We start from the raw sequence: 15,643 nt of genomic DNA on the forward strand, positions 1-15,643 counted from the left end.
GAGAATTCCGGGTAAAATAGCTGGGTAAGCCTTTCCAAATCTTCTGAAATTCCACCTAAAGTCTCCTCTTTCCTTCATAATCCGGGGTTCGATTTCCCATGGGACACACAACAGATAGCCCAATGTGGTTTTGCTTTAAAAACAAACACACAAAGTTTCTTTCATACCCTGTTCCAGAACATTGCTCTGGATACTCAATTCTGGTGCGTCACTATGAATATCTTTGATAAGGTGGCCACCAATGCTTGAGTTGTTACGACTTTTAGCTGAAAGGTTATGTAATATTGCTAAAACTGATCAGCAAGATGAATAGCTTGTTGTTCACTATTCCTCCTGTTCACTCTGGGAATTATTTCAAACTGAGTCTGATATGACTCCAATGGTATCTTTCTATCATAATCTATTGGTTTCTCAATTGGGCAATGTAATCGAGTTGGCCAGCTAAACCTTGGAATTGGATTTGGTGGCGACATCCCTCGAGTAGTTCAGAAAGTTGTTGCAACAACAGATGACATAGCAGGTGAAAACGAAAATAGGTGGTCTTATTTCTGCATCTGCTCAAGAATTAAAACCTGAAGCACCATTTGCCACAAAATATTGATATGGTCTCAATCATGCATTAACCAATTCATTTTTCGAATGTTTTATTTTGTCATTGATTTCTTTTTGTTCTTCTTCGGTTTTGTCATCACAGTTTTGTTATTATAGCTTTTCTGAGCTTAATAATTCCTATTCTGGTAATATCTCTGCACATCTCCAACAGCTTCATTAATTTTGTTTTCAATCAGATTTATTTTTTATTTCAATTCTTCTCTAAATAGTATGTCTCTTTCTTTTAATTCTTCTTTAAATTCCAATCTCTTACCTCTACATCTTCTTTTATTTTTCAAACGATTTCTCCTTATAATATTTTTTTTTACCTCGTTCTTTTAATTTTCAGTCTCTTTCGTCTTGTTCTTCTTTTAACTTTCCATCCATTTCTTCTTGACCCTATTTTAATTGTTTCATCAACTCAAATAAATCTCTGATATCGCCTCGTGAGTTATCACGAAAATTGATATTCACTCAATGTTTTATTTTACTTTCACCAAAATAACCTCACCTTTGATGTCAGTGTTGAAACTATTGGGTGGATTCTTTTAAATGATTAGGAGAAAATAATTCAAAGCTCAGTCCACGTAAGTATTACAGATTAGTTAAATTTACTTGATCTAACGCCATGCAATATTTAGAAAAAATCTAAAGTAAAGTCCCGGCATGGCCAGGTGGTTAGGGCCCTTATCTCTCAACCTGAGGGCCGCGTGTTCGAATCCTTGTCCCATCAAACATGCTCGGCCTTCCAGCTGTGGGGACGTAATAATGTGATGATCAATCCCACTAATCCCACTTGGTAAAAAAGATAGCCCAAGAGTTGACGGTGGGTAGTGATGACTAGCTGCCTTCCCTCTAGTCTTTCACTACCATATTAGGGACGGCTAGCGTAGATAGCCCTCGTGTAGTTTTGCGCGAAATTCAAACCAATCTAAAGTAAAACATTGAAAATATAGCTTACAACAATATTGCTGTGTGGCAATTTTGTGGGAATGTAAAAAATGAAAGACAAGTGTAGAATGTTATTTTTTTAGACATTTATTATCTGAAAGGTATAATTTACTTAGTAAGAAGCATGTGATATAAAACATCAGCATGAAACCTGTTGATTCAAAAATGACCTAAGCTTAAAAATGAATTAGTTTTATTATAAAAGTGCTGAATATCCTACTTAAGTTTCATAATTTATAATAATATAGATAGTTCGAAATCTTCATAGGATATTTGTCGAAGAAAAAATATACTAATTAATCTGTAGTATTTATTTAATAGTTTGTTTCCGTTTGTACAAACACATCTTCATAGGTATTTGCAGAAGAAAAAGATACTAATTAATATTTAGTATTTTATTTAATATTCTGTTTCCCTTTGTACAAACACTAAATAATAATAATTATCCGAAAGACTGATAAATAGTTTTTGACTCCAAAAACTATGCAAAAATCCTACTTAGAGAAACATGCAAAATACAGTCACATGACATTTGGCAAGAGTCTATCGGTCTGGAATAGAGTATTTGAAGTTGTTAGGTGTAACACATACAGTTAGTTAAGGTGGTAAATATTCTTTCTTATTATACCATTTATGTACAAAAGAATTTCTTTTTAAAATCGGAAAAGTTTTTGAAGGGTAATAATTTCAGTTAGAGACGCCAACGTTTTATAAAATTACATTATTAGTATTACAGGTTGGAAGATGGGTTGCTGTTTCAGCAGCGATGACGATAAAAACTCGCAGGTATGTTTCCAAAATACTTTAAATTAAAAGTTAAATGAAACTGGAAGAATAATATCAGACTTTACTACTATCAACATTTAATATGTAGTTGCAAATCAAAGGGTGTTAAATGTTTGATTGATATTTGCTATGCGACATATGACCCCGAACAACATGTATTATTACTGTTAGTGTATAGAAAAGTTATTTACAATTTAGCCAATGAATGCTGTATTTTTGTATTAATTTTTATGGTACTGGGTTGGTAGTTAAAAATAAAATCGATTTTAACTAGTGAATCGTAGATACCAGTACTAAATATTATAGTAGCAACAAAAATCAAGATGTTTAATATTATTAAGATGTAGTATTATAGATATTACATTCCATGTGATTTGAGAAATTAAAAACAAAAAGAACGTGGTGTAAGTTGTAGTTTAAACTAAAAGTAGTTGCAAAGAAATATAATAGAATATGTATACATAATCAGAATAGATGAAAAATAGTTTCACCATCAAGGTTACCCATTATCCAACAAAACAAGCACACAAAACCAGATCGTGTGTAGTCTTTGACATCCATCTACCTATTTCTGTTGAAAGTGTAAGTTGTAATGCACAGTTGGCAAAAGTGCATGATGTTAAATTTCAAATGATTTGCTAAATGTAAGATAGCTTCATGTTATCTTATGGACTAGACATTTTTTAACTGGTCAAACTTTTGAACAATAAACACCTAAATCAAACAGTTTTTGCTTGTAAATTGATTTTTTAAAAGTGAAACCAGTTATCATTCTAGCAGCCTATCTTTACATTTTCCAATATTTTTACAGTCGGAAGAAGATAAAAGGCAATGTGTTTTGATCAAGCCCTGAACCCAGGATCCTGGGGAGTGGTATATTTGAAATCGTTCATACCCCATGCACAAGCTAGTGAGACCAGACTTTGGTATGCTTGGATACCATGGGAGAGGGTGTCCTAATAGGATTTTTTTGGCTACATGTCCTCTTTATGGTAGCTATAGAACTAATAAGAGATAACAGAGGAGCTTGATCAGTATATCTGGGCTTTTGTGAATTATGAGGAGACATTTGAACCTTGTAGCAGAGCTTGGGTATTTTATGCTAGTACATATAATTACTTCAATTTTTACATGGGCTTTAGATGTTGTGTATTTAGTTGCTTGAATGTTATGTTGAAAATATTGTCAACCATGTGATCATTGTAGATTGTTTTTCACAGTTTAAAGCCTAATTTGTGTGCTTGTCATGTAAATTGGTTGTTTTTTTTAATGTGATCAACAATTATGAGGAAAATAAGTTTAATGATAATTACAAATCCAAATAGGAAATCTTCAGTTCATGATTATGATAATTTCTGTTTCAGAGTACCACATGTTTAGATGTAATTTTATGTTTATAATGCATCTATTCCATTTCCTAGTTAAATTTAACTTGATTCAGGAAGACCTATCATAAGCTTTTTAAAGAAAACAAAAAACATCTGCTATAAATACCTCAATCAAGTAATCCCACAAAATATCATAGCTAAAATGTAAATTTTCATGTCATTTGCATTAAATGTGGAGATGTTTGTGTACAATTTGCCAATATGATAATTTTATCATAAAATGGTAATAGTTGGAAAAAGGGACCCATAATATAGGTATGACTATTCACCCTGCTAATATGTGTATAATTCTTTTGTATCATTATAAGAACAGTAGAAGATCTAGAAATTCTGTATTATATGTTCTTTAATTTTACTCTCCAGCTGACTTAACCAGCAGAAGTGGCTTATAGTGTCATTCATTTATTTCACTAATGCAAAAGTTTACCCTGAACAAATAGTCTGTCAAATAGCAAATACAATCTCCCAATGTCTGTGCCATCAGTGAGAGAGGGAGTGGTTTGAACCCTCAAATTACCAAGTTGTTTTTATACTGTAAATTGTTAGGAGTTGACATATTAATTATCTTAAGTAATTTTGTTTTTACTTGTTACAACATTTTGGTATAAATATCCGATCAAAAAGTTTATGTGAAATTACTCATTTTCTATGTAAATAGGGATTCCCATAATTAATTAGAGGAGTTAAATTCAATATTTTTTTTTTCTTGGTTCTTGTACTACTAGGGTTTTCTAACCAACAAAGTCATGGATCCACAAGCAATTTGTTATATAAATGGTTTAAAAAGTGTAAGAAGTCACCGAGGTCCATATGAATACTATTAATAATTCTAGAGTTAATTGAAATTAAGTTCTGGACTTCCAAGAGTGAGCTTTTTTGAGTGAAGCCTTGAAAATGACTTTCAAGAAAATACCTGACAGTAACAAATGCTTGTTTTAGTCTTATCAACTTTTATAGTTCATTAGAAGTCATAATACTATTTGTATTTTGCTGGTAACTAACTTGTGTAAATGTTTATTGATTATTAATATATTTTCTTTTTCCAGGATGGAGAGCCAAATGAAAGAACAACACTATTGGGTAACCCTGTGAGCAGCTCTTCAAGTAGACCTACTAGGTATTGCAGTTGTTATTGTTTTCCAATTAAAAAAAAAATAAAATTACAGCTACATGTGATTAATTCTGAGATAGAGAGCTTCACAGACTTTAGTATTAGTAGTTTCCTTAAATTCTTTCTGGAAATGAAAATATGGCTTTGAATGTAAGTATAGTAAGAAAAGTATTTTATTAATCAAGAAATTCAAAAACACACAGGTCATGGTCACTTCTAAACTTTCCAAAAACTGTAAAAAATAATAATTAAAAAAAAATGTTTGAATATATTACATTCTTCCAGAAATGCCTCCAACTAAGTTTTGAAACTCTGAAAGAACTTAAGCTGACGACGTAATGGTTCCTCTGACAGATTCTTCCACAGATTGATCACCCACAGGGTAAAGTAGTTTTGTTGGAAGAGGTATCTACATCTAAAGTACCAAAGCTAGAACTAGGACGTTTGAAATTCCCATACTCGTTTCCAATGTTATCCTACCTAAAAGAAAACCGGATGCTCCCCTGTAGGTGTTGTGGTAGCCTGAGTGTTAAGTGTTTGTCTCAGGATCTGAAGGTTATTTAGTTGAGTCTGGGGCACCCATGCTACCTTGGACTGCACAACACAAGTGCTGCAACAAGGATTTCAGGCATGTATGTAGCAGGAGGGAAGCCTAGGCTATTAGCCAGTGTTGTTATTCTTCTAGCATGCACCTTTACCTCTCACTACATTGAACTATTGAATCAAGTCTTCTACAGATTTTCCTATCATAGAGAAAACTCCATAGTTTTCTAAACTTAGAATTATTCTAGCAGTTTTGCTTTGTACACTAACGTAAAAAGGCCTAGTAAGAACTTTATACGAAGAAAAAGTAACATGCTCAAAATTTGAATAAAACTTTTAATAAATTTTAAAAAATCATCTTTATCCTGTTATTTCTGATTTTGTGTACCTTATCCTAACACTCAACAAATGCTTATAAGTATCAGTCACACCTAAATTTGTTTCATCTTCAGTATATTGTAGATTATCTTTCTCCAAATACATGATATTGTACTTTTCAGTATTAAAAACTTGTGTTAAAATCACAAGTCACAACTAATGAAAAACACTCCTGTAACAGTTTTCTCCATTATTATGGTGATATCAACGAAATAAATTTTGAAAGAATAGCAAACTTTTTCTCATAAGGTTTCATTTGGAACAAAGATCTTGTTAAATATTATATCAATTCTTTGTATAAAAATTTCCTTGTAAAGCAGATTTTTTTTTATCTGCTTGATTCTTGTGGAGTGTTAATCCATCTACTATAGATTTTATTTTGACTGTGGAAACTGGTAAAAGTAATGAAGCGACTTCAAAATACTTAAGTGCAGTGTAGCACTTAGGGTGTCTTGCTATAGCTGTTTTCTACTATGATTACTCTTAGGTGTAACAAACTAAGTAGCCAAGGGATCAGCTAAGTGTAAGTAGTTTGGTGTGTGTAGTTGTGACAGAATAAGCATCTCTATATTTTTAGTATTACATTTTGCATGATTATCTATTAAGAAAAAAAAAGATTATTTTAGAAAAGATAACTTTCAAGTTGTTTTTTTTTTTTTTCACTTATTGTAACTTTATTCCATTAAAAAAGGGGGGGGGGAACAACTATGAGAAGCTAATATTAATAGTTCAATTTGCTGGTATAGACTATTTTTAAGTAACCAAAGCAAAAAGTTTAGATTATAGTCTGGCTAGACTTTTTTTAATGTTGGCTGTAGTGCCATGCTCATTTATGCCAACTTATGTAGTAACTGCAGGCTATTATTAATTTTGTTTTTTAGTGAAGATTATAGAAGAAGAATATCTTATCCACTTAGTAAGAAAGCTGAGGAAGCAGCACATAATAGAATTTTACGTTACGTAGAAGCGTAAGTATTTATTTCTTGAAACTTTCTAATCTGAGACTAGATGTAACACACTAATTATTGCTAAAAAATTAAGTATAATGAATTTTGAATTTCCATGTAATAACATTAAAAATTTATATAAATCCTGATATATATAGATACAAATGCATACTTACATAAATAACTTGTATATACATTTTATCATGTTTTTAGTTTTGTATTCTATCCCCATTTCTGTCCTGATAAGCCAGTTTTTATGCGATGTCTAGTGGATTCTGGAATCCCTCATGTACTGTTTGTCGTAACTTGCAATGGTATATATTGTATGTATACAAATACCCCCAATACATCAAAATTGTCAATTTTGTTGCTGTTTGTTTTCTAAAGCTAAAAGCTAATTTTAAAGTTAAATACCTTCTGTATGTGGAAACGAGTGTGTACAGTAATGTAATATATAATGAAATATGACATATTTCAGAAATTTGATTGATATATCGCATATGAATTCCCAACTGGAACAGCAGGAGTACTTAGATAGAGCTCATGAATATAGTCATAAAATTGCAACTACTGCTTTGGCATATACATATCTTCAAAAAAGGCCATTTGTGTTAGTTGACCTTCCAGCTCCAGAAAAGGGTCTTGCAATCATTCCTATACCTTGGAGTGATCTGAAATTGGTAAGGCAGGGTGGTTTTGATATTTGAAAGATTAAATGTTTGTTTTTGCATTTTATTGATTTCTTGTATACGTTTTCATTTCTAAGATTAATTTTATCTTACTGGTAAGAAGCAAACACAAGCTTTATTATGTCTGACATTCTCTTTTGATCATCAGCACGAGTTAGATTATTAAGTTGCAGCTAGCACCAATGGTATTTAATCAACGTTAACTTAAGTATTAGGTTCATTTGTTATAATGTTATAGGATATAATGTTGTTAACTAAAATGTTATGTATGCAAAGAAACATTAACATAAGTAAGTTGTATTATTTGATGTTACATCAAAGTATCTGTGATAAAGATAGAACCACACACATACACAAATGTGTGTGTGTGTGTGTGTGTGTGTGGTATATACTAGCTGGGGTACCCATCCCACTGGATGGAAATTATGTAAATTCATGATTAATGAAAGGTTATCATAGGACATAAAGTTGTTTCCCTTATATGTAATTGTAAAAAATGCAAAAATACCCGTAACTGCAAAATAAAAATGTGAAACCTCAACTTTGCATATATCTCCGCATGGACCCAACAAACCATCATGCCAAATTTGGTGAAGATTCATCAATGGCGAGGAAAGTAGTGATAAAAAATGCCCCTAAAAACCACAAAATGCAAAACTAAAAATTTGTTTGTACCCCTGCATGGACCTAATAAACCTCCATACCAATCTTGGTGATGTTCCATCCACACCCTGTGAAGTAGGTACATGGACAGACAAAAGATAGTACTATTATTTATATAGATTTACATGTATATATTACACTGTAAACATTGGGCATCACATATATAAAACAAAACAAGCAAAAACTAGTTCTATCAGCAAAACATGACTACTTAAATGTGTCCTGGTGTGTGAGGTATTTGTTGACATGGGGTTCATACAACAGCAATGGGATGTACTGTTAATGAAATTAATCATTATTTACAATCTCTGCTTGTGAAGTAAAATGAAAAGAAAGCAGAAGGAGATTCTCTTACTTACAAAAACCCTAAAAAACCCAAGCTACCATTTTTTGTTTGCAGCTACAAGTAGGATAATGGGGTACAGCTACAGAGTGAAAAATACTCACTATATTATCACTGTTTTGTATACTCCACATTTTTGTGTATACTATTTCCAATGGAAATGGGAAGTCATTTTTCATTCCTAGTCCACAGTTTGTACCTAAACCTTAAATTGTTTACAAACAGTTTCCAGTAGTTCATGTATTGGATATCATTGACTAAGCATTTACACCTGTTTCGAACTTGGATTTAACTTCATACTGCCTGCATGTAAAGATTATATCCTGATAATCTGTACATTTCTATTCTTTGTGAATCCTTTTTAACAGATTTCTCTCTGGGTATGGCCTAGTAGTTATGCTATACTATGGATTAGTAGATTAAAGCTACAATGTGCCTGTGAACATGCTTTGCACTGTCATCTATGCGTGTTTGAGCAATATAATTTTCCTGAAAAGGGGCTGAAGGCTGCCTGGAGGGGTCACCTATCTTAACCACTCACACCATTATGCAGTACTGAGTTGTCTGTCTGTCAGTCAGTCAGTAAACACTAAAATGGCATAACATGAGGGGTGCTTAACGTTGCAATTTGTACTGTCAAGACATCTGTGAAATTTTCACATGCCATGAATTGCAAGAAGAATTATGCACTGTGTAGGTTAAAACAGAGCATGACATATGAACTTCAAAAGCAAGAAAGAAAAATATTTGTTACACTAAATTTTGGTTTTATTTACTCTTGAAATAGCTTTCTTTTGGGCACCCTGCAGAAGTACATCTAGTAGTGATAGCCATTTCCACTGTTCACCAGGGATGACTTGAACCATTAGGGTCTCTGATGTTGCTGCTTAGGTTCAGCTTATGTGTTGCATAAGATGCCAAATAGCAACCCCCCCCATACCCCCAGCATATGTACATCTGTAAATTATGCCTAATTTAATTTAACTATTTTGTTTGTGTAATGTTTTTCTATCTGGCTGTTGGATTTGAATAAATATTTAATTCCAAGGATTTGAGATACCACTGTGTGATTTTCTATATGGTAGTTATGAATAAAAAAAAATAATATATATATATATAATAAATAAATAAATATTGCATTAGAACAGTAATTATTTTAGCATCCCTAAGTTAGGCAACAGTCAAATTTCTGCCACATAAGTTAAAAATAACAATTACTACTTCATTTTTATTAATCATACATAATCTTGAAAGATCCATTCTTTATACAGGTTTATTCTCGTTAATATCACTTTCATATATCTAGGGAAAGAGAAATGGGCTGATAAATAATTAATTTGTCTTTCACACTAAATAATATTGCAACTCTGAATTAAACAGATGACTGGTGTATTTGTTTTGTTTTAATTAAATTCACATACATGAATCTATCTTTACCTCATCATCTAGGGATGAATTTAAAAAAAAATAGTGGAAATGATTTAAGTTATTATTATTATTATTTTTGCTATAAACCTCAAGAACTATGGTGAATCCACTTCTTCCTCAGCATTGTTTGTGTAGCAATAAAATCTTTTGTAGACTGAAGAAATGCATTTGCTTTGTTTGTTTAAAAAAGTGAAGGCTTTGGCTTCAGTGAATTGAACAATAATATATGAATTTTATATTTTATTTATTGGAACATATCTAATGTTCCATTCTTTATTTTGTGATGATTATCTTGTGGTTTATAAGACTATCATTCTTATTAAATATTCTGTCATATAAAGGCTGGTAAATCACATGTTTTAGAATTTTTTTTTTAATTTACTATTCTATTTTCCAATGTTTTGTATCTATGTTACCGTTCACTAGTAATTGTATGCATGGTAAAAATTACTTAAAATTTTGTATAATACATCACTTGTTAATAATATATATATATATTTTTTGTAGCTGAATAATACTTGTGAAAATGTGTTGAATGCTCTCCAAGAAATCAAGGTTGAACATAAGGAAGAGCTTGTGGTTCAGTTTGAAATTCATTGAAATTGGTCTAACAGTTTTTGATCAAATGGCCATTATTCTTTGATGGAAATAAGCAAATAAGTATGGTATAATTGAACATTCATCATCAAGTTATTCCAAATGGCACTTGATGAATGTTTTGCAACATTTTTGAGCGGTGCTAACAAAACTAGTTCTGTACGAAGTGTTGTATGTTAGAAACCTGTTATAATTTACATAGCTTATTTCAAGTACTAGAACACCAAATATTTGATTTATTTTTAGTTGTGTGCCTTTAATATCTAACATACTGAACTTCAAATGTTATTGAGCTTATGAAACTATTAGTGAAGAAAGGATTTGGGAAGATCTCCATGAGAATGTAAAATCCCAAACATTCATTACAAAATAGTTCTCATTTAGTATCATAAAGCTTACTTACAAGACACGTGTAAGACGAATAACAAGTAATTAAGACAAGTTATGTATGTTTATTGAAAGTGTCTTAAAACTACTGTTGAGTTATTAAACTTAAAGAATAACAATGGTAAAAGAAAGTAGCATAATGTGTTTAATAACAGTTCATGTAGTTGCAACCAGCAATATTATATACCTTGCAAGAGAAGATGTACAATGTATGTAACATTCCAAATGTACAAAAGATTGTTTACTTCGAAGATAATGTTTTTGCATGATCAATCATCTTATTTAAAACCTGGGATTAGCTTATCAGCTTTCAACTAATCTAACATAAGCTGCTGGCCTGTTTATGTGAAGTAAAGCTGAAAGTATTCTCTCCTGTAATCATACACATTTGTGGTGTTCACAATAGATTTAATATTTATTACAGGCATTTTGTATTTCTAAGGTTGTCTCCCATTCATAGATATTGTATATGATTTCATTGTTCTTTTTTTTAAATCAAAATAAAAAGCAGAAATGAAACCTTTCACTCTCAATGTACATACCAAAGTACAGATATTTTTATTAAGTCTTTGTACTATTGAAATAGTTGGTCTTTTTTTGGTTAACCACTAATGTTTTTTACTCGTTTATATTATTTCTACCCTAATTATTTTTTCTCCAGTATTCTTACATTAAGAAATAAACTCATTAAATAATGAATACTGTATTCTGTGCCAAGTTGATTTCTTGTCTCATTCACTCACTTTTCATCGTTTTTCTATGTCTGTCTTTCCATTTCAGTTTACACTTTAAGATAATAGTTAACATATGTATTTTTAAATATTTTATTTTCAGTTTCTATGCTCTGGGAACATGGCAATTAAAAGTAATAGAGTAAAAATGAGCACAAATAAGTACATTGAGGTTTTATAAATAAAAATAAATAAACTTCAAGTTTAAATTTATTTGCATTAAAAGTCTGCTTGTGCTTGACTTTTATGAGTATTTTATCACAAAATTATATGCTCAATTTTTCTTCTGTAAATGAAGTGTACAAGATACTTTTTACTGTGTGCAGAAGACTTATTAAATGGATTTATTTAATTAGTAATCCTGATCCATGTTTAGTTATGTCCTCCAGATGCCTTATTTTATTTTTCTGTTTTTAGTTTTGTAATTTCTAGTTTTCTCAACCTGTACGAGCATTTTCATAGATATGCTAAATATACAAATAACAAAATTAGGATAGTTAATAGTTTGTTTTGTTAATATTGTCTTTAATAATATTCTGGAATATAACTGTACAATATCTGTTTCATTAAAGTACACTGATATCCAACAGATAAGCTTAAAAGTATCTGCAAGAAAGCAGATTCCAGAAATTTATTGTAAAGAATTTCAAACTCAAATTATAAGGGAAAGAAATCAACACAAATGAGCAACTGGAATGAAACCTTTATTGATAATGATTGTTTGTCTTTTTATCCACTGGCTGGCTTAAGTATTTGAACTCAAATTAGCTGCTGAGTCTGGAGAGCTTTTTACTTATCTGCATGGGACAAGAGACAAAAACTGATTTACTGTTCAAATTCAGAGAAAAACATTAATGTGTGGCATACCAGAAACAAATTGTTGTTCCAAATAACATTTATGGGGGAGTAAAAAAGAAAAAATGCTAACTCATACCAATTTGTACAAGCATCTGTATCATCCATTTTCATGAGTGTGGGAGGGGGAAGAAATGGTCAAAGTAAAATAAGCTTCAAATTGCTGACATATACTACCTTACCTTAGGAAAATGAATAATAAATGTTCACTTTCAGTTAACAAGAATGTTATATTACTTGTAAAACATCTACATAAAAATTTTAAAAACTTAAATCTGAATAAAGATATATTTTACACCATTTATGGAAAGGATAAATTCACAGCTGTTCAGCTATATCTAACAATGATTATACACTGCAAAATGTAGTTTTAGAATAAAGATAAACAAGGGGTAAAGTACATTTTAACCTAAAAACCCTCAACTTGTATTCAATTTTGCTAGTTTCAGCTTTAATCATTCAAGATTTTGTAAACAAGTAGCACCACATGATATCATTTTGATACCCTGATATTCCACAGTCACAAGACAATGACTTTTCAACACACACACACACACACACACACACACACACATGGAATTCAAGTGTACTCTTTTTCAGCTGTAACTTGAACAAGTATTGTGTGTAGGCATTATCAACAATATACTCAAGTGATGAAATAAGCAACTTAAAAACATAGGATCTTCTTTGTTAGATTGTTTAGGCACAGTATTCATGATGAAATTGAGTTGAATGGATGGCAACTGCCTGTTGATTGAAATAAAAGTTGAGAGAACAATGTTTCAAAAATATTCCACCTGAAGGCAGAAGACTTTCAAAATGTCATCCATTCAACTAAATTTCAACATAGGATCTGTGTGTCCTAAGAGAAGCACTGAATGACCCAGCATAAGTTAAGACACTAATGTCAACAACATAGTCACTGGACATGATGGAAAATATTTTCTTCCTATAATTGAATATTGAATCTACAATATTCACTCCAGGTTTACTATAGGTGCAAGTATAGGAATTGTACCAGCAAAGTGATGCAATTCTGGAATACATGCTAAACATCTTAAACTAGACAGTTGTGGGATCATTAAATCCATTGAAAACTATTTAGAAAATTCCACACAAGTTTTATTAATTTATAATTTTTACAGTTCCAAGCAATAGCTTTTGCTTTTCTGGAGTGTTTAAATAGTATGCAAATATCTTGATGAAAATTAAAAAGTCATGCATGAAATATGGTGTTAAATATTTTCACATGGAAAGATATACTACAACAGTAATTAGTTAGGATTTAAAATTATTAGCAAAAAATCAAAATAAGCATCATTTTCTAAAATAATATCTATAAGTTTACCTAATGTTAATTTGAAAGCAAAGAATAGATTTGCTTATCCGCCCGGAATAATTAACACCCTGCATATGATCTATAAATATAACATGTTGCATAAATGATGAATTAGCTATTGTTATTTTAATCCGTTCATATGCTGTTAAGGCTATGTACAAAAAGTTAATGCTGTTTGAGATACATAATTTTAAACAACAACAATAAAGCTCAACTGTTATTACACGTAGAGCCAGACCTCACGTCTCTCTAAATGTGTCGGTTAGTGAGGCTTGTAGTTTACAGGGATGTTATAATAAAGTAAAATAAATGAAACGGAAAAGAATTATGACTGCTTTGTTACTGCAAATTCTTGTACGTTTGTACAAAAAGTAGCAGTTGTAAAAACTGCAAATTTGTTCTGAAAAGTAGCCTTAAAGCAGAAATTAAAAAAAAAAAACGTTAATAAATAGCTATTATATCATTGCGTTCAGCGGTAAGTCACAAGACTAATAACTCTAAAATCGAGTTTCGATACCTGTAGTGAGCACAGCACAAATAGTTCATTGTGTACCTTTGCGCTTAACAGCAAAAAACTATATCATTACATTATTTTTTCTGGTCAAACTTTTTATCCTGATTTTGAGTTGAATTACGATATCCAAATTTAAAATGTAGTCCTACTTACATGCTTTAATAGTACTGCTGCCTAATGAATCAATACACAAATATTTATGAACTTGTTTGAGGCTCATAACGTAGGTAACTTAATATGTAGAATTTTAAACGGATTTTTCTCTTTTTTATAATTTTAAATATTCATGAACATTGGAGCATTATTCAATTATGTCTCATAAAATAAAGTATCTGGTCTCACACTTTACATATTCAATTAATATTTTAAAGTACCTTAATTCAATTGAATTACTGTCATGTTTTACGCTTTATGAATGAATGAAACGTCTTGATTGCGATTATCAGATTTCAATGATATTTCTTTGTTTAAATAGATTTTGGTTTGTATTCCGTTAGAATTATGTAAGAGAATAACTTTTTTGTTCGACTATGTTGAATAAGTAACTAAGACGTTTATCAGAAAGTAAATTGCCACTTTTTTCTACCTTCATAGTCTAGAGGATCTCTATCCAGATCAAAAATTATCATTTGTTCACTCTCCGAGGCAAAAAGAATAGAATCGTTCTTGTTTTCTGAAAATTTTAGATTTTGGGTTTTGATGAATGATGTTAAAAGTGCCATCTCGGGTCTTTCAGAAGACATTTGTAAAGAAGGTGTATTACTATTCTTCATCGTTAAGTTGTTACTTTCATTACTCAAACAATGCGCTGTGTTTACCACAGGATGTTTAGAAATGTTAGTTGTGATCTTGGGCAAAAGAACCTGATTTGAGGTTTCGGAAAAATCTTCTTTCGATTCGCTTTGCCGTTTTTCATGCAGTTTTTTCTTTAACTGTCTAAAGCAAAAAAAGCATAGTATACCCCTAATAACCCACAATTCTAACAATATTAATATCGCTATTAAAGTTTTTATTTCAGGCTTAGATAATAGTTCTGAGAACATGGTAGTTGTCTTTAATAAATTAAATGATCCACGTTGTTAAAAGTGAAGTAAATTTTGGATTCCGAAAAAGTAAAATCTAGTAGCGATGTAAAATGCAACAACTCATTATGTGATGATTCAAAGACCTCTTAACTATCCAGAATAAACTTCGCACGTAAGAGTCCATGTTATTGGCGTTTCTATGGAAATGCTAAAAACAGTTATGCGTATAAAACTTAATCGCTGGTACATTCAGACAACAATGTATTTTCGTCTTAGAATTTTCTTTGGCGATCTCTGTTACCATCACATTATTGCAAACAATGATTCATTTTTGAATGAGTGTTGTTCCACAAGACATGAAAAAAACAAAACAAAAA

The 15,643-nt window shown here is 31.0% G+C and overlaps 1 protein-coding gene across 2 annotated transcripts; it reads left to right on the forward strand.

Annotated features, from left to right (window-relative positions):
• The first annotated feature begins 2,092 nt into the window (after positions 1–2,092).
• LOC106457093 (ragulator complex protein LAMTOR1-like) lies at positions 2,093–11,798 on the forward strand. Of its 2 annotated transcripts, none has more exons than XM_013916476.2 (5): positions 2,093–2,328; positions 4,763–4,833; positions 6,630–6,716; positions 7,174–7,375; positions 10,326–11,798. In XM_013916476.2, exons 1-5 carry the CDS (start codon positions 2,287–2,289, stop codon positions 10,416–10,418), a joined length of 495 nt encoding a protein of 164 aa, XP_013771930.2. In that variant the 5' UTR covers positions 2,093–2,286; the 3' UTR covers positions 10,419–11,798. The 2 variants fall into 2 exon arrangements, with proteins under 2 accessions (XP_013771930.2, XP_022238614.1); XM_022382906.1 differs by lacking the exon at positions 10,326–11,798 and adding an exon at positions 9,178–9,532.
• The last annotated feature ends 3,845 nt before the right edge of the window (positions 11,799–15,643 follow it).

The sequence above is a fragment of the Limulus polyphemus genome, unplaced genomic scaffold (assembly GCF_000517525.1).
Source record: "Limulus polyphemus unplaced genomic scaffold, Limulus_polyphemus-2.1.2 Scaffold291, whole genome shotgun sequence".
NCBI lineage: Eukaryota > Metazoa > Arthropoda > Merostomata > Xiphosura > Limulidae > Limulus > Limulus polyphemus.

Bases quoted from the DNA above. Each gene is read 5' to 3' on its own strand.
- LOC106457093 (XM_013916476.2), top strand. From the start codon at position 2,287: ATGGGTTGCTGTTTCAGCAGCGATGACGATAAAAACTCGCAG. The intron at 2,329-4,762 runs GTATGTTTCCAA...TTCTTTTTCCAG, and splicing joins ATGACGATAAAAACTCGCAG to GATGGAGAGCCAAATGAAAG. The intron at 7,376-10,325 runs GTAAGGCAGGGT...TATTTTTTGTAG, and splicing joins CTTGGAGTGATCTGAAATTG to CTGAATAATACTTGTGAAAA.